Source organism: Scyliorhinus torazame, chromosome 5 (genome assembly GCF_047496885.1).
Source record: "Scyliorhinus torazame isolate Kashiwa2021f chromosome 5, sScyTor2.1, whole genome shotgun sequence".
Classification (NCBI taxonomy): domain Eukaryota; kingdom Metazoa; phylum Chordata; class Chondrichthyes; order Carcharhiniformes; family Scyliorhinidae; genus Scyliorhinus; species Scyliorhinus torazame.
In genome coordinates this window covers 314,990,752-315,014,945 of record NC_092711.1, presented here as the reverse complement: position 1 = coordinate 315,014,945, position 24,194 = coordinate 314,990,752, and the positions used below count along the sequence as shown (strand labels likewise).

At 49.4% G+C, this 24,194-nt stretch overlaps 1 protein-coding gene across 4 annotated transcripts in view; it reads right to left on the bottom strand.

Annotated features, from left to right (window-relative positions):
• slitrk4 (SLIT and NTRK-like family, member 4) overlaps positions 1 to 22,981 on the bottom strand; it is a 44,440-nt gene extending 21,459 nt beyond the window's left edge. For 2 of the 4 annotated variants that reach the window (XM_072505932.1, XM_072505933.1), the window contains exons 1-3: positions 22,128 to 22,981; positions 18,333 to 20,622; positions 17,868 to 18,039 (exon numbers count right to left, since the gene is read on the bottom strand). In XM_072505932.1, coding sequence (XP_072362033.1) covers positions 17,868 to 18,039; positions 18,333 to 20,607 — 2,447 coding nt within the window. In that variant the 5' untranslated portion in view covers positions 20,608 to 20,622; positions 22,128 to 22,981. Of the gene's footprint in view, positions 1 to 17,867; positions 20,623 to 22,127 lie in introns of those variants that run through there. The other 2 variants (XM_072505934.1, XM_072505931.1) reach the window with 2 other exon arrangements.
• Positions 22,982 to 24,194: the final 1,213 nt, after the last annotated feature.

Sequence of the window (24,194 nt, the reverse complement as noted above, 5' to 3'; positions counted from 1 at the left end):
GTGCGACCAGAGGCTGGCATGTTCCGTGGGGGATAAAAGTGACATCACCATATTACAGTGGACAGGCCTCTGTCCTGTGAGTGTTCGGTGGGGCAGACTGGCAGAAGCTGATGTTGCCCCTGTTATGGGTGCACACGATCTGTGGGGGTGGCATCTCAGACTCACAGGCGCTGAGCATCTCACAACTCCTTCCTCCCCCAGCCTAGGGGCACTGATGGTGACCAATCCCGCTGACCGGGCCCATCTGCCCCCCCCCCCCCGCGAGGGCTGCCACACATTCTCCCCTCCCCCTCCCAAGCCCGGGGGGTGGGGGGCCTTTCCCGAGCACTGGGGCAGCAGCCCCGGTGCCCCCGGGTTGACTGCCTGATTTCAAAGGTGGCTACTGACCTCCTCCAATCCCCACAGCAATTTGCTCGCTTGACGTTTTTAAACAGGTGTGGTGAAGGGCGCCCCCGTGTCAGCTCGCCAGGCAGCTGGTTAGATCATGAGAGGCTGTTAGATCGGAGATCCTTCCTGTTAATGGAGATGGATCTTTATTAGAGATTATTGGTTTCTTGCCATGGAGTGATCCGGATCTCACCAACGGGAGTGGGGCCTTTCGATCGGAAACTTATCAGCCCACGGAGCGGTTTCCGATTTCCGATTCTCATGTGATCTAGCCAGCTCCCTCGGATACCCACCCAGTGCGGCGTGGCCATTTTTTTCTTCGTTCATGGGATGTGGGCATTGCTGGGTCAGCTGGGTCAGCATTTACTGCCCATCCATGAGGGCATTTAAGAGTCACATATAGGTCAGACCAGGTAAGGGTGACAGAATTCCTTCCCGAAAGGACATTTGTGAACCAGATGGATTTTTATGGCAATCGGCAACAGTTTCATGGTCACCTTTCGACTTTGAATTCCAGATTTTTATTGGATTCAAAATTTCACCATCTGCCATGGCGGGATTGTAACCCAGATCCCCAGAGCATGACTCTGGGTCACTGGATTACAAGTCCAGCAACAATATCACTACTCCACTGCCACCCCGTTAGATCACGCGCAATGAGTGTGAAGCAATTTGTAAACTCCTTAGTTTGTGAATAGCGCCTCTGAAACACAATTCATCCCTTTCCATGCAATCTGCCAAGCCTTTGTTATATGCAGCAGATTGGTCTCAAGGTAAAAGTGCTAAAGTCACAGATGTGAGGCACACGATTCTCCGACTAAGGAAACAAAAAGAGGGCCTGCATGTGTATTGGAAAAATTCTGGAGAAATTTAACAATCGACCGTCCTCAAATAAAACAATTACTTTTGTTTCTTTTTAAATGAATGACCCCTAACTGTCACAACATTTCATGTAATATAACTTCCCCAACACAGCTTCAGCACATGCATTATGCATTCAGCATTCACCTCGATCATTTCATTCTGTTCTGTTTTGTTTTGCGAAGAGCTGCTTTGCTTCTCTTTACAAATTAATATTAAATTGAGCACTTAATGTAAAATACTTGCACTGTCCTTGAAAGTTTAGTTCAATATCATTGTCCACGCAATGCCAAAACTTGCCATTGCCATGTTATACCATTCATTGCTGAACAATTGAATGCAAATTTATCTATAAACTGTAACCTCTCCTGTCCAGGAACCTACTGTTCAGAAATACCACTTGTTGGAATTGTTTGAGCAAGTGACTCATGGTATCATTCCAGTATAGTATTTGGGGATTGGAAACATGAACAATATAGTGTTTGGATAAGTAAAGCAAGCTTCATTACTGCTTTATATTGTTTATCATTGTTTGTGCGCTGTACACACATCCATACTTTGGCATTCCCAAATCATTCTACAATCCAGACCTTTCCTTGGATTGCCACCTTGCCGTGGTGGAGCGGCTTGAATGTTCCTTTGATCCTGAGAACAATGCCCACTGGAGTCTTGAACTCCTGTCAGGGTTACCAATGGTTAATGGTAAGGTCAGTGCGGCATGGTAGCACAGTGTTTAGCACTGCTGCTTCACAGCACCAGGGACCTGTGTTTGATTCCCAGCTTGGGTCACGGTCCGTGCGGAGTCTGCATGTTCTCCCCGTTGGTTTCCTCTGCGTGCTCCGGTTTCCTCCCACAGTCCAAAGAGGTGCGGGTTAGGTGGGTTGGTCACGCTAAATTGCCCAGTAGTGTCCAAATGTTAGGTGGGGCTGCTGGGTTACGGGCATAGGGTGGAGGTGTGGCCTTAGGTATGGTGTTCTTTCAGGGTCAGTGTAGACTCAGTCGGCGAAATGGCCTCCGACTGCACTGTACTATGATTCAGTGGAGAGGAACAAGACAAAGCACAATACAAAACAAGTCCCCAACGGCAGATCATGCAGAAGGTACATCTATGGTATCAATGGCTGCGATGAAGGCTGCAGCAGAAGGAAGAATCCCCAGTTGCCAAAGTTCCCTTGCCACTGGATCTGGACCTTCCTTCTGTCAAGGACCGTGTGTCTGCTGATGTACAACAGCAGTCCCACGTTAAAAGATGTCCCGGACCAGGCGTCTTTCTAGAGAAAACCAACACACCCCCCACACAGACAGGAAAGTAAAGTCGCCATAGTCCCAGATGGCCATAGGCTGCTTTCCTCTGTTGAGGGGGTAGAGCTGACTGGTGGTGATTTAACCTACGGATCACCACACCTCAGGCGAGGGGCAAGGTTGAGAAAGAGGGGCCTTCATGAATAAGTTGGTACTGGGTTTGAACCCGTGCTTTTGACCTTGCTCTACATCACAAACCATCTGTCCAGCCAACTGAGCTAAGCCGTCCCACACAGATAAGCCCTGCGGTGATCGGCGATAGGATGATGAGGACAGGATCGTGAGATCTGCAAGTCACCTTACCGTCAGGGTGACCCTAGCTTCAGACCAGCATGTAGGTGGTGGAGCTTGATGCTGTTGTCTCGAGCTTGGAATTGTAACAGAAAAGCGCTTCGTCGGCTTTCTTCAATACTGAGCAGCCCTCTTCAGGATCCACTCTGCTCACCCCACATGGGAAGGCTGTGAAAAGGTGCCCTAAAAATAGACGTCGCTGCCCTGCAGGAGACCTGATGAGCAGGGAAGGGCAGCTGAGGGAAGATGGCGGCTGTTACACCTTCTTCTGGAGAGGAAAACCCAAAAGTCGGCCCAGGGTGCAAGGAATTGGAGTTGCCAACAAGCCCAAACTCATCAACCGACACTTGGAGCTCCCGTTTAGCATCAACAAGTACCCCATGACCCTCCATCTACAACTTGCAAAAAATCAGCAGGCAATGGTCGTGACATTCTAGTCCCCAAACCTTGATGCCAATCAAAAGTCCAAAGAAGGCTTCTACTCCATTCTGGACACAATACTCTCCAACATTCTTCCTGACTACCAAATGTGTGGAATACCAACTTGTCATCACTAACACACTGTTGCTCAAAAAAGACAAGTTCAAGACTTCCTGGAGACATCAACGACCAAAGGCTGGCACATGATCGACCTCATTATCGTCCGATCCTGAGACCAAAAGGATGCTCTCATCACCAAATTTATAACCACTGCAGAAGACTGCTGGACAGATCACTGACTCATCAACTCCTCTATGTCCATCAAACTCCATCAGAAGCACCAGAAGATGAAATTGCAGCTGAGAAAAAATATTCATGTTGAGCGGTTTCAAGAGGCAAGCATGCAAGTGAACTTCCAACAATGTCCTCTCCTAAATCTCATAAATGTCCGTTCCAATGGAATGGAGTAAAGCTGGAAAGAGCTGAAGACAGCGATCATCTCAAACTGAAGAACCATTCACTACAAGACCAGGGAACACCAAGACTAGTTCGACAGGAATGACCACACCATCTGAGACCTCGCCGACAGGAAGAGGAAAGCTCTCCTGTCAAAACCACATAACCAGCGAGGCGAAGAAGAGAGCTCATCAATTAGCCAAGGCGGAAGTACAAAGAAGAACTCGGGAAATCAAGAAAACAAGGTAGACTGAGAAAGCTATGAAGCTGCAATTCCATGCTGACAAGCACAACACGCAGGGCTTTGTCCGTGCCACCAAGGCAAGATATGGACACAAAGCCCTAGGCCTCAAACTGGTGCAGAGTAAGGACAGAATCCTCTTGAGAGACAGAGAAAACATCAGTCCTCGATGGAGGGAGACACTTCAAAGAACTCCTAAACCATGATTCAACTAAAGATGAGGACATGTTTGAGGAAATCCCCCAACTCCCCATGAAAAATAATCGTGGACTCCCACCAAGCGTGGACAATTAAACATGTGAAGAATGGAAAAACTGCGGGAGTTGTCGGGATTTCACCGGGACTTTCAAATTTGGAGGAGAAGAGATCATTTGTCATCCTCATCAGCTGTTGCTGAAAACCTGGGGCAGAGAAGAAATTCCTGCGACCTCAGGGATGACGTTAACGCCACAATCTTCAAGAAAGGAGACCAAGCGGACTGTGGGAACTACCGAGGAATTCACCTACTCTGCGTCACCAGGAGGTTCATTGCCTGGATCCTAGAGAGCCACCTTCTGCCAGTCACTGAAGAAATGCTTCCGGAAAACCACTGTGTCTTCCGACCAAACCATCAAAAACGGACATGATTGGCAATTTCAAGAGAAACGCCAGGAGCAACATCAACCACTCTACATGGCCTTCATCGGTCTGATCAAGGCTTTGACTCATTTAATCAGAACGTGCCATGGAAGATCCTGTCAAAGGCCGGCATTTCAGAGGAATTAATCAACATCCTCCAACTCCTCCACGACCGTCCTCACCGACGGAAATAAGACAAAAACCTTTGCGGTCAAGACTGGAGGCAAGCAAAGTTGTGTCATCACCTCCCACCCTGTTCTCCTTCATCACCACCAACCTTCACCTTATCAAGAACAAGCTTCCCAGTGGAGTGGACCTCATCTACAGGATGGATGGAAAACCTTTTAACCTCAATCGGTTGTAATCCAAGAAAAAAGCAACATTGACATCGCTGGCGGGACTTCAGTATGTTGGTGACATCGCCATCTCCACTCTCTCAGAAGAGAATCTCCAAGCCATGCTTGACACCTTCGCTGAAACATTCCAAAGAATTGGTCTCAACCTCAACCTCAAGACGTCTCAAGTCCTTTATCAACTGCCGCAGGGCATATCCTATCTCTCCCTCCATTGAGGTCAATGGAGAAACCCAACCAATGCTGGAGCATTTTCCATACCTGGGGAGCATACTCTCATCGAAGGTTGACATCGATATGGAGATTTGACATTGCATCCAATCCATGATGCCTCCTTCGGATACCTGAGGACGAGAGTATTTGATGAACGTGGCATTCGTGATGACACCATGATCCTCGTGTGTAAGGCAGTCATCCGTCCAACTCTTCTGTACGGCACCGCAACTTGGACTACATGCAGATGTCACCTCAAGTCCCTGGAGAAGTAACATCAATGCTGTCTGAGATGGATTTTCTGCTGGGAGGACAGGTTTATTGACATCAGTGTCCTTGAAGGGACCAGAAGCACCAGCATCGAGGCTATTATCATCCAAAGCCAACTCCGCTGGGCCGGCAATGTGCTTAGGAAGTCAGAGTTGCAAATGTCAAAGCAAATCTTCTTCACCCAGCTCAAGGAAGGATCCAGACCAAAAAGAAGACAAAGGAAGTGCTTCAAAGATACCGTGAAGACTTACCTCAAGAAATGCAACATAGACGTCAACGCCTGGCAGACCCTGGCTCAGAAGAGACCTACTTGGAGGAACCTCTTGATTGAAGAGGCACAATTCTTCCAGGACACCCGATGGTAAGAGGAAGCATGGAAAAGGAGCCTCAGAAAGGAATACCAGTGATCTTGAGTCCGAGGACCAATCCTACCTCCCGGCGACACCTGCCAAGTGTGCGGTGGTAGATGCGGCTATAGGATTGGGTTGATCAGGCGCACAAGGACCCACAGAACCTATGACAGTAATGAGGAGTTTCTTAGGTGGACAATCATACTCGTTAGCAAGGGATTACCAAAGAATACAATCCAGAAAATTCCTAAATCCAGAAATGACTTGGTCCGAAGCATTTCAGACTGTAGAGGTTACACTATCTGAAGAAAAAAACACAGCGGCATTTTCCTTGCCAAAGCGAAAATGTATTAACTGAAGTGATAATTCAGAAAATCTACCGAACACTGTGTTCCGAATGGAAATAAGAAGAGAACTTGCATTCATATAGCACCTTGCACAACCTCAGAACATTTTATGGTCAGATATGATTGTTTTCTATGTTCTTTCACGGTACCGTACTTTTGAAGTGCTTCTTTTCAACATCATGGAGCGTGGCAGCCAATCGACGCAATGAGATCCCACAGACTATCGTGGGGTAATGGTCAAATGGATGGTGTTTGATGAGGGCAAGGTACTGGCCAGGTCACCAGGGAGAATCCCGCTTCTCTCCTTTGAAGTAGTGCCAATGTATTGCAAGCATCTGAAGGAGCTTGTTTTTCATTGTCCCACTTGGGCGACATCACTGGCTCTGTAGCACTTCCTCAGTTCCGCTTTGGGGGTGCCAGCCTTGGTTTTGTGGTCCTTGTAACCCACAACCTTCCGACACAGAGACAAGGGTGTTACCCATCAAGCCGAGGCTAACACCTGACCACACAACTTCAAAATAGAAGGTAATCTGTGTGGAATAATGAAGATCCCACAAGTAAGATCATTTCCATTTCACTTTCTCACTTTCTTTTTTTCAAAGCTCATTGTCGATTATCATTTCAAGGTCAGCATTTTGAAGAATCATGGAAACTTCAGCGCTAATGGAGGCTCTTTTTGCCTCTTGTGCCATTGTTGATGGGTGTTTGCCCACTTGCATCCATCAGTATCTTTCTTCAAATCACTCCGCAATTCCCTCCTGGACATAATTTCAAATTTGATTCAGCTTCAATAACCACTTACACACCACGTAGTCCTTTGCAGACAACAATTTATTTTTTCTTCTCCATTTATACTTCAAGCACTGAACTGAACTCATGTTTGCTTTTCAGTCTCAAAATTCGATATTAGAAATACGTCATTGCTGGCACTTAACCCATTCCTGAAATTCGGACGAGTGTTCAGAATGCATCAACGTTTAGCTTAACGGATGGAGAGATTTCAGATAAACGTGTCAAACATCTTGCAAGCGATCATTTATAAATTCTTCTTATAGGCTCACTAGCTATGTGTACTTTCCATATCTGTCAACTGAACTTCCATTATATTCCCCTTTAACCTAATCCATTCCACAGGGTATATCCCTGCCTTTTCATGCCTCTCATCAGAACATCCCTGTATTATTCACAATGTACCAAAAGAATAACAGATTAACAGGTCATTTGTTTCATCGCTGTATATAACAACTTGCTCCGAGCAAAATTCTTGCTGGATTTGAACACAAGACAACATCTGTTACCATAGACATAGAATATCATAGACTTTACAGTGCAGAAGGAGCCCATTCAGCCCATCGAGTCTGCACTGGCCCATGGAAAGAGCACCCTACTGTTGCATTTCAAAGTAATCCATTGTATACAAAGCCCATTGAACAGTTTTGGGGAGCTATGTTACAAAATTAAATATTCTCCCTTCTTCTGTTTCAACGGCCGCAACATATTTTCACAGGAGGGTAGTCAAAATTTATAATTCAATGACGTTTTGAATGCCAGGAAATATCCCAAAAGATTCCACTGAAGAGCAATTGTTCACATCTAGGGGGACCATTTAAAAATAAGGGGCAGGATTCTCCGTCTTGGTGCGGCATCCCCTCCCCCCCACCGGCAGCGGGATCCTCCTCCGTCCCGGCAACCGGCCAATGGGGTTTCCCTATGTGGCCACGCCCACGGCTTCGGGAAATCCACAAGTGTGAGTGCGCAGCCGGCGAAGCGGAGGATTCCGCTGATGGAGAACCCAGCCTTGGGGTTTCCCATTTTAGAACTTAATTCTCTCGGAGGGAAATGAGTATTTGGAAAGGACATCCCCAGAGAGTGGTGGAGACAGGGGTCAATGCATATTTTTCATGCAGGGGTTGATTGATTCTTGACTAATAAGGGAGACAAAGGTTATCGGGAGGGGTGGGGGCAGGGGGAGTGGTAAACGCAGGTTTATGTGCAATGGAGGGGTGGTGTGCATGCGGGTGGCGTGAGGGTGGTTGGTGTTGGGTGGATGGGGTGAGGATGGTAGGCTGGTGCCGTAGTATGCAGTCTGTGCCCATACTCGGCGATTCCCACGCCGCCCTAACCTGTGAACCGGGGGTGCTAACAGCCTGTCCCGTGCCTGCTGGCCCAGCCGGTAACGGTGGGCAGCCTCCCGTCCATGTCCAGCCCGTCTGTCCTGACCATTGCCCCCATCCTCCTTATCTGGGGAGGTCTGTGCCTCGTCTTGCTGCTGTTCCCCTTCCCCCTCCTCTGCCTGCAGCACATCGCCCTCTGCTGGGCTATGTTGTGCAGGACGCAGCCGACCACAACAATGTTGCAGACCCTATCTGACGGGTACTGGAGGGCCCCTCCAGAGCGGTCCAGGCACCTGAAGCGCATCTTCAGCAGCCGAAAGCACCTCTCGACCACACCCCTGGTCACTGCATGGGCATCGTTGTAGCGGTTCTCCATGTCAGCCTGTGGCCTCCGTATAGGCGTCATCAGCCACGACCGCAACGGGTAACACCTGTCGCCCAGCAACCAGCCCCTCTGCCGGAGGGGGGGGGCCGTCCCTTAAACATGGTGGGGATGAAAGATTGCGCCAATACGAATGTGTCGTGTACACTGCCCGGGTACCGGGCGCAGACATGCAGGATCCTCATGCGGTGGTCGCAGACCACCTGCTCATTCATGGAATAGGTCCCTTCCCATTCGTGAACAGGGCCCTGTTATCCGCAGGTGGCCGCACAGCGACGTGCATCCCATTGATCGCTCTCTGGACCATGGGCATCCTGGCCATGGCAGTGAAGCCCGTTGCCCGGACATCCTGGCTGGCCCGGTTCACAGGGAACTGGATGTAGCGGTCCGCAATGGCATAAAGGGTGTCCATCACTGCACAGATGCACTGGTGCACCAATGCCTGCAAGATACCGGACAGGTCCCCACTCGGTGCCTGAAATTACCCCATGGCATAAAGGTTCAGCGTCACCATAACCTGGACGGCCATGGGGAGAGGGTGTCCTCCCCCAGTGCCACGCACTGCCAGGTGTGCCATCAGGTGGCAGATATGGGCGACGGTTTCCCGGCTCATCCGGAGTCCCCTCCTGCATGCCCGGTCCGTGAGGTCCTGGTACGACAAGCGGGGCCGGTACACACGGGGCCTTATCGGGCGTCTCCGTCGCCGTGGCAGCACCACCATTACTAACTCCTCCTCCTCGTCCTGTCGTGTGGGCGGCCCTCCAGCCTGGGTGGCTGCCAGCTGCCTCCCTGCGACACGCTCCTCTGCGGCAGCCTCCGCCGCCTCCCTGGCACGCTCCTGCTCCAGCTCCCCCTGGGCAACATGTAGAAGTGCGGCTCCCACCACAGCGGCCAACATCGCTGGGTGATCACCAAACATAATGGCCTGCAGGGGGTGGGGGGTGGGGGGTGGGGGTGGGGGGGATAGACGACATGTCATCATTGCCCATACCCCCCCTCCCCCCCTGCAGCCAGGTGCCATGGGCTGCATGGTCGTGACTGTTGCCAGCTGGCACATGGCAAGGTGGACACTCCCTCCCCTCCCCCCAGCTCCTCCCCCAGCTCCTCCTCCCCCACAGCTCCTCCCCTCAGCTGCTCCCCCTCAGCTTCTCTCCCCAGATCCTCCCCCCAGCTCCTCCCCCCCACCCCAGCTCCTCCTCACTGCTCCTTTCCCTGCTCCTCCGCCTGCTCCTCCCCCAGCTCCTCCCCCCAGCTCCTCCCCCCCAGCAGCTCCTCCCCCCAGATCCTCCCCCCAGATCCTCCCCCAGCTCCTTCCCCAGCTCCTCCCCCCAGCTCCTCTCCCCAGCTCCTACCCCCCACCCCAGCTCCGCCCCCCGGCTCCCCCCCAGCTCCTCCACCATGTCTTCCCCCCAGTTCCTCTCCCCACAAGCTCCTCCCCCCAGCTCCTCCCCCCAGCTCCTCTCCCCCAGCTCTTCACCCCCCCCCCCCAGCTCCTCCCCCCCCCCCCCGGCCATCTCCTTCCCCCCGGCATGCACGCTCCAACCGCTCCTGCGACCCCCCCACCACCACCTGCGGCCATGCTGTCACTTCTCCGGCAGCTGCCCCACGCTGACCCCTACCTCCGTGCTGGCCGCCGTCAACCAGCATGACTGGTTGGCGCCGTTAAATAGGTGGTTTGATTTACGCCGGCGTGACCCGTGGTCACGCTTGCGGGACTTTGGCCCCATCCGGCCCGGAAAATTGGGGCGGCCCTGGGGCCCGTTGGGTCGCGCCGGTCCTCGACATTCTCCGAGGCGCGCGGCGCGATTCACGCCGATGGGATTTTGGGGGGGCTGGAGAATATCGCGGGGCGGCCGGGCGGGATTTACGCCATCCTCCCCGGCGAATATCTGACCCGCCGGGGGAACGGAGAATCACGCCCAATTTCTCACTACTCTAAATTAAATGTTAACTCTCTACCATTCCATCGGCCTGTCCAATTCCTCTTGAAGTCACTCATTATCACTCTTACAGGTCACTATACTTCAAAGTTTTGTGCTATCTGTAAATTTTGAAGTTCTGTTTTGCATATCCAAATATAAGTCATTCATATGTGTCAAAAGAGAAATGCTCCAAATATTGAACCCTGGTGAACTCCATGCATACCTTCCTCTAATCTGAAAAATAACTTCACCTGTACTCTTTGCCTTCTGTCACCCAGCCATCTTCATATCCATGTGGCTACTGTCCCTTTTATTCCATGGACTTCAATGTTACAGGCAAGCCATTTATGTGGCACATTATCCAATGTGTTCTGTAAGTCCATATATACCATATCAATCATATTACCCTCATCAACTCTCTATGTTTATAATTATATACTGAAGTCCTGATGGTGAAGATGTAAAATGGAATTTAGTCTGAGAACCAGTAATAATTTAGGTTGGGAACCCCCATTTTCTCTGCACGTCACTCTGGGTGCAGTATCATCGATGTCCAGTACAGATATAACAAAGTTTCCCTAGTTTGATACAATGCCTCTTGCAATAAAAGCCATCATTCCATTTGCCTTCAGAATTACTTGCTGTACGTGCATGCTAACCTTTTGTGAATCATGTACAAGACACCCAGATTCTTCTCCCTGCAGATTTCTGCAGTCTCTCTCCATTTAAATAATGTTCATAATGTGGAGATGCCGGCATTGGACTGAGGTGAGCACAGTAAGAAGTCTTACTGTGCTCACCCCATAGAGTACCGGCAGAGTACCCCTCGTCGTCCAGTATTTCCCCGGAGCGGAGAAACTGCGACATCTTCTTTGCAGCCTTCAACACGTCATCGATGAAGACGAACATCTTGCCAAGGTCATCCCCACTACTTGCCTTCAAACAACCGTGCAACCTCAAACAAACCATTGTTTGCAGCAAGCTATCCAGCCTTCAGAACAGCGACCACGACACCACACAACCCTGCCATGGCAATCTCTGTAAGAAGTGCCAGATCATCGACACGGGGACCACCATTACACGTGAGAACACCACCCACCAGGAACATGGTAAATACACATGCGACTCGGCCAACATTGTCTACCTCATATGCTGCAGGAAAGGATGTCCCGAAGCGTGGTACATTGGCGAGACCATGCAGACCCTGTGACAACGGATGAATGGACATCATGTGACAATCGCCAGGCAGGAATGTTCCCTTCCAGTCGGGGAACACTTCAGCAGTCAAGGGCATTCAGCCTCTGATCTCCGGGTAAGCGTTCTCCAAGGCAGCCTTCAGGACGCGCGACAACGCAGAATCGCCGAACAGAAACTTATAGCCAAGTTCCGCACACATGAGTACGGCCCCAACCGGGACCTTGGATTCATGTTGCATTACATTCACCCCCCACCATCTGGCCTGGGCTTGCGAAATCCTACCAACTGTCCTGGCTTGAGACAATTCACACCTCTTTAACCTAGGGTTACCCCTCTCTCTGGACCTGTAAAGACTTAATTACCTGCAAATGCTCGCATTCAAAGCATTGTCTTGCATCTTTGACTTTGTCTACATATATGTTTCTGGAACCTACCTCTTCATTCATCTGAGGAAGGAGCAGTGCTCCGTATGCTAGTGATTTGAAACAAACCTGTTGGACTTTAACCTGGTGTTGTAAGACTTCTTACTAAATAATGTTCAGCTTTTCTATTCTTCTTCCCAAAGTGGGCATCCTTACATTTTAGCACATAATTTTCTGCCCACTCGCAAAACCTATCCATATCCTTTTGCCTGTAGCTCACAACTTGATTCCCCATCTATTTTTGTATCGTCAGCAAATTTGGCTTCAAGTCGGTTCCTTGATCCAAGTTTGTAATTATAGATTGTAAGTAATTGAGTCTCCCGCACTGATCCCTGTGGCACTCCACTGGTTGCAATTTGCCATCCTGAAAATGACCCATTTATCCTGACTTGCGGGTTCCTGTTATTTAGCCATCCCACTATCCATGCTAATATATCACCCCAACACCATCAGTTACTTGTGTAGTAACATTTTATGTGGTACCTTATCCAATGTCTTTTCAGGGCGAAAAGAAATACAACAAGTTTTATTTTTCTCTCCCTTTTAACATGGACTTCCAGAGAATAAACAAGGTATCTCATGATTGATGAGAATTTCTCATTTTCTTTCAAATCAAAGTATGTCATGAACCATTTCTCATTGGATTCTGTTTTCTGCACATGCTCCGCTTTTGCAAATCATTAATCATGCAAAAGGCACCCTGCTCGCACCAGTCATGTGAAGCTATCCACTTGCAGATTTGACGGCCCTTTCAATTTTACTACTCTTTCACCCATGCCATTCAGGGAAATTAAAGAAATCTGCTTTCAAGTGTGCTTTCAAAAGTATGCTTGGGCTGCAGACAGGAAGTGGAAACATAACTCCCATTTCATGGCACCTGTTAATCGAACTTCTCGGTGAAACAGCCACTTATGCCTTGGTAGTCTGCTGGAATTTAGATACGTCAACATTATAGCAGCCTTAGAATTTCAGATCTCATGATATCTCAGTTCTAAATCTACTGAACAACATCGCTCAAATCTGCCCACTTGCATTTAATAGTAAACTATACAGTGCATGATTTAAAATGCGGAAAGCAATTCCCCTGCACTATAATGAATGGGTGGAGCATGTATAAGTGCAGCTTGAAGCCATTCGTAAGTAACTTAAGCCTGATTCAGCAATTCAAACGCAAACCATCTCTAATCAATTAAAAACACTAAATGGCAGATGTTATAATGATTAAACAAGCTCTGGCAGATGTAAGGTCGTGATTTACTCTTGGGTTTCCAATGACACTGTACATGATTTATGATATAATCAAAACTTTTTGCTTCCAGTCGACTGTCCATCTATTACAATCCTTCTAAACTAATGCATATCCATTGGCATCACTTGTAGTGGGTTAGGGGGCACTTTTTCTAAATCCACATCTCCTTTCTCTGCCTTGTGATCTTTCAGTTATTTGCATGTCAGCAAAGAAAGACAGATTTAGAAGACTGAGTAAAAGGGAACAGTCCAGCAGCTATTAACATGTAACGGACAATGCCTGAGGTCATTGTAGAACCATAGCATGATGCAGCATAGAAGAAGCAGGCTAGTCTTCGATTGAACTATTCAGTTAACCTCGCTCCTCACTCTTCACCTTTTCCCTCACATCCCTGCAAATGTTCACTCTTGAAAATTATTAAGTCTTGAATCTGCTTCCACTTTCCCATCAGGTGGTGCATTCCAGGTTATAACAACGTGCCACGTAAACAAAACTCCCCCCCCCCCCCACTGCCACACCTCCCTCTGATTCAATTGCCAATTATCTTCAATCTGTCCATTTGGTTACTGACCCTCCTGTCAGTTGAAACAGCTCCTCACTATCTACTCTGGGGAAACCCCTCCGAAAAATGGTGACCCTGCAAAAAGGGCGCGCTGGCAGAAAGGAGGATGTATTTGGAGCATTCAGCATAGCTGCAAGGTTTCTGCTACTTAAACAAATAGCAGAAGTTAAAAGAAAAGACGGATGCTAATGTTGGCAGGAATTCTGCGGCCGTTGGGATTCTCCTTTCCCACCTGCCTCCCCGCCGACGGGTTTCCGGGGGCATGGGGTAGCTTCAATGGGAAATCCCATTGACAAGCGGTGGGAAGCGAGAATCCCGCCGCCAACGAACAGCACACCACCAAGAAACACGCGGCTGGGGGGCTGGAGAGTCTGTCCCATTACCTTTTGCCAACAGTGTAACATTGACAATATTTGCTGCACAGGCCACATAATCTTCCCTTTCCGTTGGAGTTAGTGGAAAGGATAATCAAGCGCGGTTAATAATGGATAACTAATTCAAATTCTTCTCTTTGGCAATATCATCCATTGCTAAATCCTGCCCCTACCCCCCAACCCGCCATGTTTTTGTGAAGTTTAATAATAAGAAGGGGTTGGATGTTCTAACTGGTGTCACACTCAAACATCCAAGCAATGTACTCATTGTAAATTTCTCTCTGTATTATTTTTAGTTGTGATTGGAATGTTTTAAGTCTAGGCCATCCCTCTCCAAACCAGCAAAACAATAAACAGTGCATTTTATAAACAAAGTAAAACAGCTCTAAGGTCATGCATAAGCCTTAAGATTCTAATGGCGTTATATATGATTTAAGATAGAATCTAGAATTATTGTTCTGCTATTGCCAGCTATCAGTAATCATTGTTCTATATTGTGGATATCCCCCGACGTTGCTCATAGCTGGTTGGTGAAGTTTAAAAAAAATAAAATCGACTGGATGCATTCAGATGAATTTTCTGCATTGTCTCTTCCAGCACGAGCAGGCGGCACAGCTCATGGATGAGCACAAACCCCCAGCCAATGATTTTCTATCCATCATAACAGGCAGCTGGAAATCCAATGGGTGGCAATGGATACAAGTGGCTTCTTACTTCTGTGAGTGGAACGTAATTGCCTGATGTTATTGAGTGATCACAGGTGACCTGACTTGCAGTCTGAATTATGGAAAATTAACCTATATTTATTCTGGCTATCTACCAGGCACACAAGCTGCAACATGCTTTCCAATTTTGAGGACAACTATTATTACCCTTAATCGCCCAACATGAAGCTAGACTTTGAGTTCAACAAAGCTGCCAACTAACTAACCTATTAGGTGTGCATATGACCAGGTAATTATCACCAACCTCTTCAAAGCTGCTCTTCATGCTAGGAGCAGCCATAGATGTTGATTTGCCATATCATGCATTGCCATTAGCTCAGCAATGACTTACATGCATACAGTGTCGTTATCATAGTTAAACATCCCTACATGCTTCACAAGAACATTATCAAACATTGGGTACACACAAGAATCCAAAATTGGAGGAATGCAGAGTAGTGTGAGGGTTACAAGCCTGAAAGAGGTCAGAAAAGTAGTGAGCATGAGGACATGGAGGGATTAAAACACGAGGATGAGAATTTGAAAATTGATGCATTGGGAGACGATGTTGTTTAATGAGCACAGGAAATGGGTGGAAGGGATTTGCTGTTATGATAGATGAGCAACTGCAAATTGGAAATTGCTTGTGTGACCAGGTGAGGAGTGAAACCCATAGAGAGTTCATTTTGCAAGTCAGTCTCACTGAGATCACTGATCACAGACTTAACCTTCCACCTTGACTGGAAATCCTAAGCATGTCAAGTCATTTGAAAATGCTGCATTTACGTTGTAGAGCATGGGAATTTATCGCCACGTCAACACTAAGAAGATAGAAACAAGAGGAGGCCATTCAACCCCTCACACCTGTTCTGTCATTTAATTGGATCATATCCTGACAGTGTTTGCTCACATTAGCACCATAACCCTAAAATCAAACAATGACCTGTTCATCTCATTCTCAAAAATTTCAATTAACCCTGAGTCTACACAGGTTTTATCATGATGTGGCGATGCCGGCGTTGGACAGGGGTGAGCACAGTAAGAAGTCTTACAACACCAGGTTAAAGTCCAACAGGTTTGTTTCAAATCACTAGATTTCAGAGAACTGCTCCTTCCTCAGGTGAATGAAGAGGTAGGTTCCAGAAATATATATATAGACAAAGTCAAAGATGCCAGATCGTCCTGCATCTTTGACTTTGTCTATATCTATGTTTCTGGAACCGACCTCTTCTTTCACCTGAGGAAGGAGCAGTGCTCCGAAAGCTAATGATTTGAAACAAACCTGCTGGACTTTAACCTGGTGTTGTAAGAGGTTTTATTATGTTAGAGGGTTTATATATCAACTTCCACTTGTGTAAAGAAGAGCTCCCTGCTAGCAAGGCAGAACAGCCTCTCTTTAAATTTAATGTAATGTCCCCTTCTTCTGGGCTCCACTCTTTATGTGTTATAGCAATTCCTTCAATCAGCTTAAACATCTCAGTTAGTTGAAGGGTCATAGTTAACCTGACAGGTTAACTTTGTTTCTGTCTCCACAGACACTGCCTGACCTGCGAAACGCAATCCAGCTTTGACAGTCTTAGTTCAGATTTCCAGCATCTGCATTTTGCCCCTATTCCTTCTTTTCCCCCTCACAACAGTTTGAAAGTTCAAAACAGAAAATTTAATTCCTAATTTTTCAGATTGCTTGCCACAGACCTGAACATAAATTCCTTTTATTTGCAATTGATACTTAATGACCAATCATTTATGAAGGCATGGCCCTTTCTCAGATCACCTTTAATTATTCCCAGCCGCAGCAAAGCAATGCTTTAAAAAAAAGGAAAATTAAAAATCCTGCTATTAATCCTACACGTAAACCGCAAACATTCTGGTTAATGAAATGACTAGAGTCATTTCATTTTAGATAATGAGGCTAGCTTCTAAAATAATGACACTTTACATTAACATTAAACCAAGAAACACAATTCACCGTGAATTAAGTATGAAAATACAAAATACATCAAATTATTTATAGATCAATAAATACGTCAGCAAGTAAACATTTCGGTAACTGGGGTAAACATGTCAATATATATTTGCCAATCTTAAAATACCAACTCAGAGTATTTGAAATGGTACAGATAGATCAAATAATGGCGTTGAAGATATTTAATAAGCTTACATAGTAAGCAAACTGGTATCCTTGGGTTGGGAATGTATAATCTTGGCTACATACGATGGACTCAGTTGTTGAAACACTAAAATACTCAAACTCTTAAAGCTGCTCGATGGGGGCGGGGAGGAGAAACGACACTTTTACCAGAATTGTCAGGATTCTGACTGGAACGCTGGCTATTGGTCCCAATGACATAGCCTAAAGCAAAAAACCCCAATCAACTCAAAGGATGTTTCATAGGATGTTCCCTGAGGCCATTATTTGGGGAATTCGTCCTAAATAACAATCCGATCAGCAAATGTCACAGTCGGTGCTGTTGGTGCCATCACTACCCCGTGCTGTCCCCACCAGCCTGCCCCTTTTCAGTCTGTGTGCCAAACAGAACGATACGACCCCCTCATTGAAAAGACGCTGAAAGGTGCATCAGAATGTGTCGGAGCACTGGCTGCTTGGGGTGAGAATAATTCAGGCGAGTTCACAGATCAATTTCACCGGGGAAGGAGGGGAGGATGAGGGTGGGAGGAGCGGGGGTGGGGGGAGGAGGGGAATCTTTAAAATCAAACCAGAGACATCCTGCAAAAGAGCTGGGACACCAAACCCCCGAAGGCTGCGGTGGTGGGACACGTTAGGGTTGAGTCACTGAATACATTTCAAATTTAGAAAGAAAATCCTGTTACCATTGATCGTGTTGTCTACCTTGTCGCTTCTCAGTGCGTGTTGGTGTTGGGAGGTTTTGTTTCGAAATCTGGTGAAAATCCTGCATCTGATACAAAAGTCTGGGCGGAACAGGTTGCAAGGAAGCAATTGGGGAAACTCGCTCCCAGCTTCTTCCCTCGGTGTGATAAATATCTGAAAGTGAAGCAAATGAAAGGCACTTATCCGTTTTTAAAAAAACCCCACTCATGGCAGCACATCCACTCTGTCCTACAACTGACTCAAAGCTGTTTGTTCTTCAAGCACTTGCAGGTAATCTGGGCATCCCTGAAGTTTCGCTTTCAGTTCCAAATAATCCCCCTTCCGTTGCTCCCCCAGCATTTTCGAATGGTTACCCCCCAGCAGAGATTTCTTGAGTTTTTTCCCCTCGCATTGCTTTTCGGGGTATTTCAGTTCGAATCCAGCAATGCTGTTAATCTCCTGTTTACCCTCGATAAGATTCCGGTAAAATAAATGCGGATCTCTCGCCGGCAGCAGTTCGTCCAGCTCGTCGATTGTGCTCAGTCTTTTTTTGGTGTCCTTTTCGCTGATGTTCCTCAGGAAGATGGTCTGTCCCTGGGGGTCGGCGAAGGGAATGCCTTGCTCTGAGACCCTTGGGCTCCCCAGGTAGCTCTTGCTCATCTGCTCAATGGTCTGCGGGATGAACTTGTCCCCAGCGCTCAAAGGCAGGCTGTCCTCCTTCCCGGGCGGGTGGTCGCTCTTGTTCAGGTGAAGCTGCATGGAGCTGCACTCCTGGTGGCCCACCGCTTCGTGCTTGGCGTTGCTCTTCTTGTGCCGCTGCAGGACGAAGACCAGGAGGCAAAACGCCACGAAGACGGTGAGGATGAGCACCACCAGGATGCTGAGGATGAGGATTGAGAGGGGGACCGGCCCCCCTGGCGAGCTCTTGCTCAGATTCAGCGAGGTGGCCTCCGACGTTGCAGTGGGCTTGGCACCGGGGCTGGCTGGCGGGGGCTTGTTCAGCAGCCGGGGGCACAGCACCTCGCTCTTCAGCACCCTCAGATCCGCGCTTGCGAACTCGACTGGGGTCTCACACCTCACCTCCTTCACCTGGGTGGCCTGGCTCAGTTTCTCCACCCACAGCTTCAAGGCCACCAGGTCACAGGTGCAGTCCCAAGGATTGCCTTCCAGGTCGATCTGGGTGAGCGATCTGAGTTGGTCCAACACCCCGCTGACAGGGAGGTACATGAAGTGATTGTTCTTCAGGTTCAGCCGGGCCAGAGGCACTCCAGCGAAAGCGTAGGCTGGCAAGCCCTTCAGCACATTGTTATTCAGGTACAGCAGCTGGAGGTTGGACATTGAATCGAAAGTCCCCGCCATGACCTCCTTGATCACGTTATATTGAAGATACAGGTACTGCAGGTTGTGGAGACCCAGGAACATGTCCTGACACAGTCGTTCAATCTGGTTTCCATTCAGGAACAATCTGCGCAAGTTGGTCAGGTTACTCAGCACACCCTTTCCAATGGAGGCGATTTTGTTGTTGCCCAAATTGAGCAAATCCAACCCTTCGTAGCCCCCCAGATCAGAGATGCCGATCTCCCTGATGGAGTTGCCATTCAGGAGCAGTTTGCTCACGCTGGGAGGCTTGGGGAGCAGGAGGGACACACTCTCTATCCCTCTCTCCTGGCAGTACACAGTCAGCCCCAGTTCTGGCGAGTCGCTTTGGCAAACACACCTGCTTGGGCAAGGTGCCTGCGGCGGAGCCCGGGTCTGGAAGGACACAATCTGGCTGTAATTGCGACTGCTGGAGAGAAACTTGCCGGACGCGATTCCTGACTGGGACCTCTTGGGCGAGTTGGCAGCCCTGGGGGAGGTGGTGGGAGGCATGGGGACGGCCAGAGGGCGGCGAGTGACTCGGGGAATCGCCTGCAGAGGTGGAGTCAAGCTCGGGTCGAAGTGACTGTCCCCTTCCTCGGGGCACAGCTCCAGTTTGGTCGTTTCTTTCAGCAGTTTCCCGTACAGGCTACTGGGCATTTCACACTTGGCATTTCCAATTAGAAGGTGGTATGGCATGTTCTCCAGCCAGGTGGTGAGGGACAGCAACTCGCAGGAACAGTTCCAAGGGTTGTCCTCCAATTGGAACTGGACTATCCTGCCGATGTGTTCCAGCACTCCAATGTAAGGAATGTTTTGCAGCCTGTTCCCGCGGAGATCGAGGTGTGTGAGGGAGGCAAAGCGGAAGATGTTGTCGGGGAGGTGTGAGATGAGGTTGTCGTTGAGGATCAGGACTTTGAGCCTGTGCATCTTGTTGAACGTCCCACGCTCGATGAACTTGATGAGATTGTAGTCGGTCTGGAGGTATTCCAGATTTTCTAAACCCTGGAACATGTCGGCCCGCAGCAGCTGTAACTCGTTGTTATTCAGGTGTAACTGTTTGAGGCTGCTGAGACCCCGGAAAGCCCCCGCCTCGATCTCCTGCACTTTGTTATTCCCCAACTGCAGGGAGATTGCGTTGGTGAAGTTGCTGAAGGAGAAAGGGCGCAAGGTGACCAGGAGGTTGTTCTGCAAATTGAGGTGGTAAAAGGTAACGGGCGGCGGTCTGAGCTGATTGGGCCGGTACATGCTGCCCTTCCCGCAGGAGATGTACAGGATGTGCTCGGCTGTGGTGCAGGAGCAGGCGGAGCAGATGTCCCGAATGACAGGCTCCGAGCTCGGCGAGGTGCTGGCGACCCAGAAAGGCAGCAGGATGAGGAGGAGCATCTTCGCAGCATCCACCTGGGAGGGCAAGGAGAAGAGTGCGGATCTTTAGTACTGTGCCTCAGAGAGAGAGAGAGAGAGGAGGGAGAGAGAGAGAGAATGAGCGAGGGAAGGGAGAGTGGGGAAGGAGAGAGAGAGAATGAGAGGGGGTGTGAGAGAGAGGGGAGGGAGAGAGAGAGAGTGAGAATGAGAGAGAGGGGAGGGAGAGAGAGAGAGAGAATGAGGGTGGGAAGGGAGAGTGGGGAAGGAGAGAGATAGAATGAGAGGGGGAGCGAGAGAGAGGGGAGGGAGAGAGAGAGTGAGAATGAGAGAGGGGAGGGAGAGAGAGAGAGAGAATGAGAGAGGGAAGGGAGAGTGGGGAAGGAGAGAGCGAGAATGAGAGGGGGAGCGAGAGAGAGGGGAGGGAGAGAGAGAGTGAGAATGAGAGAGGGGAGAGAGAGAGAGAGAGAGAATGAGAGAGGGAAGGGAGAGTGGGGAAGGAGAGAGAGAGAATGAGAGGGGGTGTGAGAGAGAGGGGAGGGAGAGAGAGAGAGTGAGAATGAGAGAGAGGGGAGGGAGAGAGAGAGAGTGAGAATGAGAGAGAGGAGAGGGAGAGAGAGAGCGAAAGAATGAGAGAGTGAAGGAGAGTGGGGAAGGGGAGCGAGAGAGAGAATGAGAGAGAGTGGAGGGAGAGAGAGAGAATGAGAAGGAAGGGAAAGTGGGGAAGGAGAGAGAGAATGAGAGCGAGGGGGAGCGAGAGAGAGGGGAGGGAGAAAGAGGGGAGGGAGAGAGAGCGAGAATGAGAGAGAGGGGAGGGAGAGTGGGGAAGGAGAGAGGGGGAGAGGGGAGAGAGAGAGAGAGAGTGAGAGAGGGGGAGCGAGAGAGGGGAGAGAAAGGGGGAGAGAGCGAGAATTAGAGAGAGGGGGAGAGTGGGGTAGGAAAGATGGAGAGAGAATGAGAGAGAGGGGAGAGAGAGAGAGAGAGTGAATGAGAGAGGGGAGGGAGAGTGGGGAAGGAGAGAGAAAGAGAGAGGGGGAGAGATGGAGTGGGGTTGGGGAGGGAGAGGGGGAGCTAGAGTGGGGACGGAGAGAGCGAGAGAGTGAATGAGAGAGAGGGGAGGGGGAGAGATGGAGTGGGGTTGGGGAGGGAGAGGGGGAGCGAGAGTGGGGAAGGAGAGAGAGAGAGAGAGAGAGAATGAGGGCAGGGAAGGGGAGAGATGGAGTGGGGTTGGCGAGGGAGAGGGGGAGCGAGAGTGGGGAAGGAGGGGGAGAATGAGAGAGTGAAAGAGAGAGAGAGAGAGCGGAATAGAGAGCACGTCATTAAATGAAGGAAAGCAGATTGGAAAAGTTGCACACAATTCTGAATGTCAAGCAAAGGTAAATGGAGGCCGGATAGAGAAATCTGCCAGATAGGCGCTAATTAGCGGGGAAATTACTGTACCGCAGCGTCCACACACAGGATACCAGATTAGCAGAGTTACTCTTATTCTAGCGCCGGCTGGTGCAAATGAACTCCGTCCCAGATCCTCTCCAAAGTTGAATTACCTTCTGGTCTTCCTCTGCGGGTATTCCAGTTTGCGATGCAATCGCATCGGGGGCGTCAAATTGGAAAGTGTAATCCAGCAATCACATAGCAGCAATCAAATAAAACCCCCAAACCCGGGCCAGCCTGGGAGACTCCTGTGTATCTGGCCGAGGGCTGCCTGGGATCCGGGACGGTCACACGGTGGCTGGGACCAGAGGAAGCCCGGGTCCATTTACACTGGATACAGAAATGTGGATCTCTCTCTCTCTCTGTGTGAAGGCAGGCAGGCAGGGAAGGATTGCTGAGCGCAGGGGAGCACCCTGGGCTACTCCGGGCCGCTGACACATTCAGTCCAGTTTGTCACACGAAAGCTGGAGACGACGATGGGAAGAAACCTTCAGCCGCTCACCAAAACCCCCCCAAACCGTCCGGGTGGAAATATTTCAGAGTTCGCCTGCGGATGGGCAACGCCAAGGGGAGACCAGGGAATCTGACTTCAGACCGTTTCATTAGTAATTGCTCCATCAGATAGATCTCCCTCCAATGCCCCTCGTCAGCAGCGTTTGCAATAACCATCGCTCCCCGTTTTGCTGTGGCTGCTGGAATGGGGAGTTGAGCACGGAGCTCACACTGCCTTGCACATTAACCCCGGGAGGGTGAGCTCTGGGCAATCGGAGACCTCCACTTTGCATTCCTCTCAAAGACAGACGATCGCCTCTGCTTTGCCGCTGCATCGAGAGCAGCTCCCAGACCTAAAAAAAAACCCACATCAGAAAACATCTGACGCTTTGGACAGAGTAGGTGAAGAAAAAAATGAAACATTCAAAGAAAATGCAAGATTCAGCCCCAAGTCAGATCTTTCCTGTCTGTCTCTCTGTCTAATACTGAACGTCTGGGTCCGTGAAGGGTGGGGGGGGGGGGGGGGGAGGAAAAAAACGCCATTAAATAAAATCAGTCATTAATGGTGTCATTCTGGGAGCACATGGCACCGGGGCCAGTGGAATATCCCGTGTGTTCCTGCTCCCCCTACCTGCCTCAATTGGCACACATTCAGCCAGCAGCAAAGCACCATCCACACCAGCCTGTCACAATATGCGGCAGGATTTTTTTCTGAAGTTATTTTGGTTTTAAGGGAGAGAGCGCAGTGTCTTTGCAGGGTCCCGATCCCTCCACGCTCCTGCATTCAGCCCCCGAGCTATCCTCCCGTTGCTTTTTTTTTTGACATAACTCGAGGGTTCTGGATTAAACATCACGTCCTGTCTTTCAAACGATTGCCATATTTTCCCCCTCCAGTGAAAGCACGCCGGGGTAGTGGAGTGACGGAGAGAGAGGGGAGGAGGAGGATTAAAGGGACCACCGTTTGATGAAGACATTCCTTCACTTTCTGTTGGCGCAATCGGCGTTCTTATCGGGGAACCCACCTTAATCCTTGCACTGGCGGGGGTGGGGGTGGGGGGGGGGGGGGGTGCAGTGCCGCCGGGTCGTGGAGCAAGTGGCAAATATTCTCAACACCCCCCCACCCCCCTCCTTCTCCCCTCGTTAGTCCCAATCCGGAGTAGGGAACACATTGGCTCAACCCAGCATCTGCTGGTTTGATCCCAGAGCCGGTTTAAAGCTGCTCAGGTGCAGAGGAAGCGTCAGAGAGACACCTAGTGTGAATGGGAGACGGCTGCAAGTTTATTTTCTTTTTTAAAAAAAAGGGCGATTCGCGTTCTGAAGGAGATTATTTATTAAAGGCTGCAGACGATATCTTGATCACCATCATTCACTGCAAACTAAGCCCCCATCAGAAGAATAATGGATGCGTGCCTGCAGGTTTTCTGGCTAGCCTGCAGACTCTGGCAATCAATTGTCTCTTTGGACCAGGAAGCAAAACTGATTAAGGGGGGGAATTGTGGAATGATTTCAAAATGTTGAGGGGCTTTGATAGAGTAGATAGGGAGGGAGTGTTACCCACTTACAGGGGAGCTCCCAGACCAGAGGATCCAGGAGCGGGGCAGAAGTGGAGTTGGGGAAGAGAGGGTGCATTATGGTGGGGGGTGGGGGGGGGATTGGTTTTGTCCCCAGCGAGTTTTATGATCTGGAGT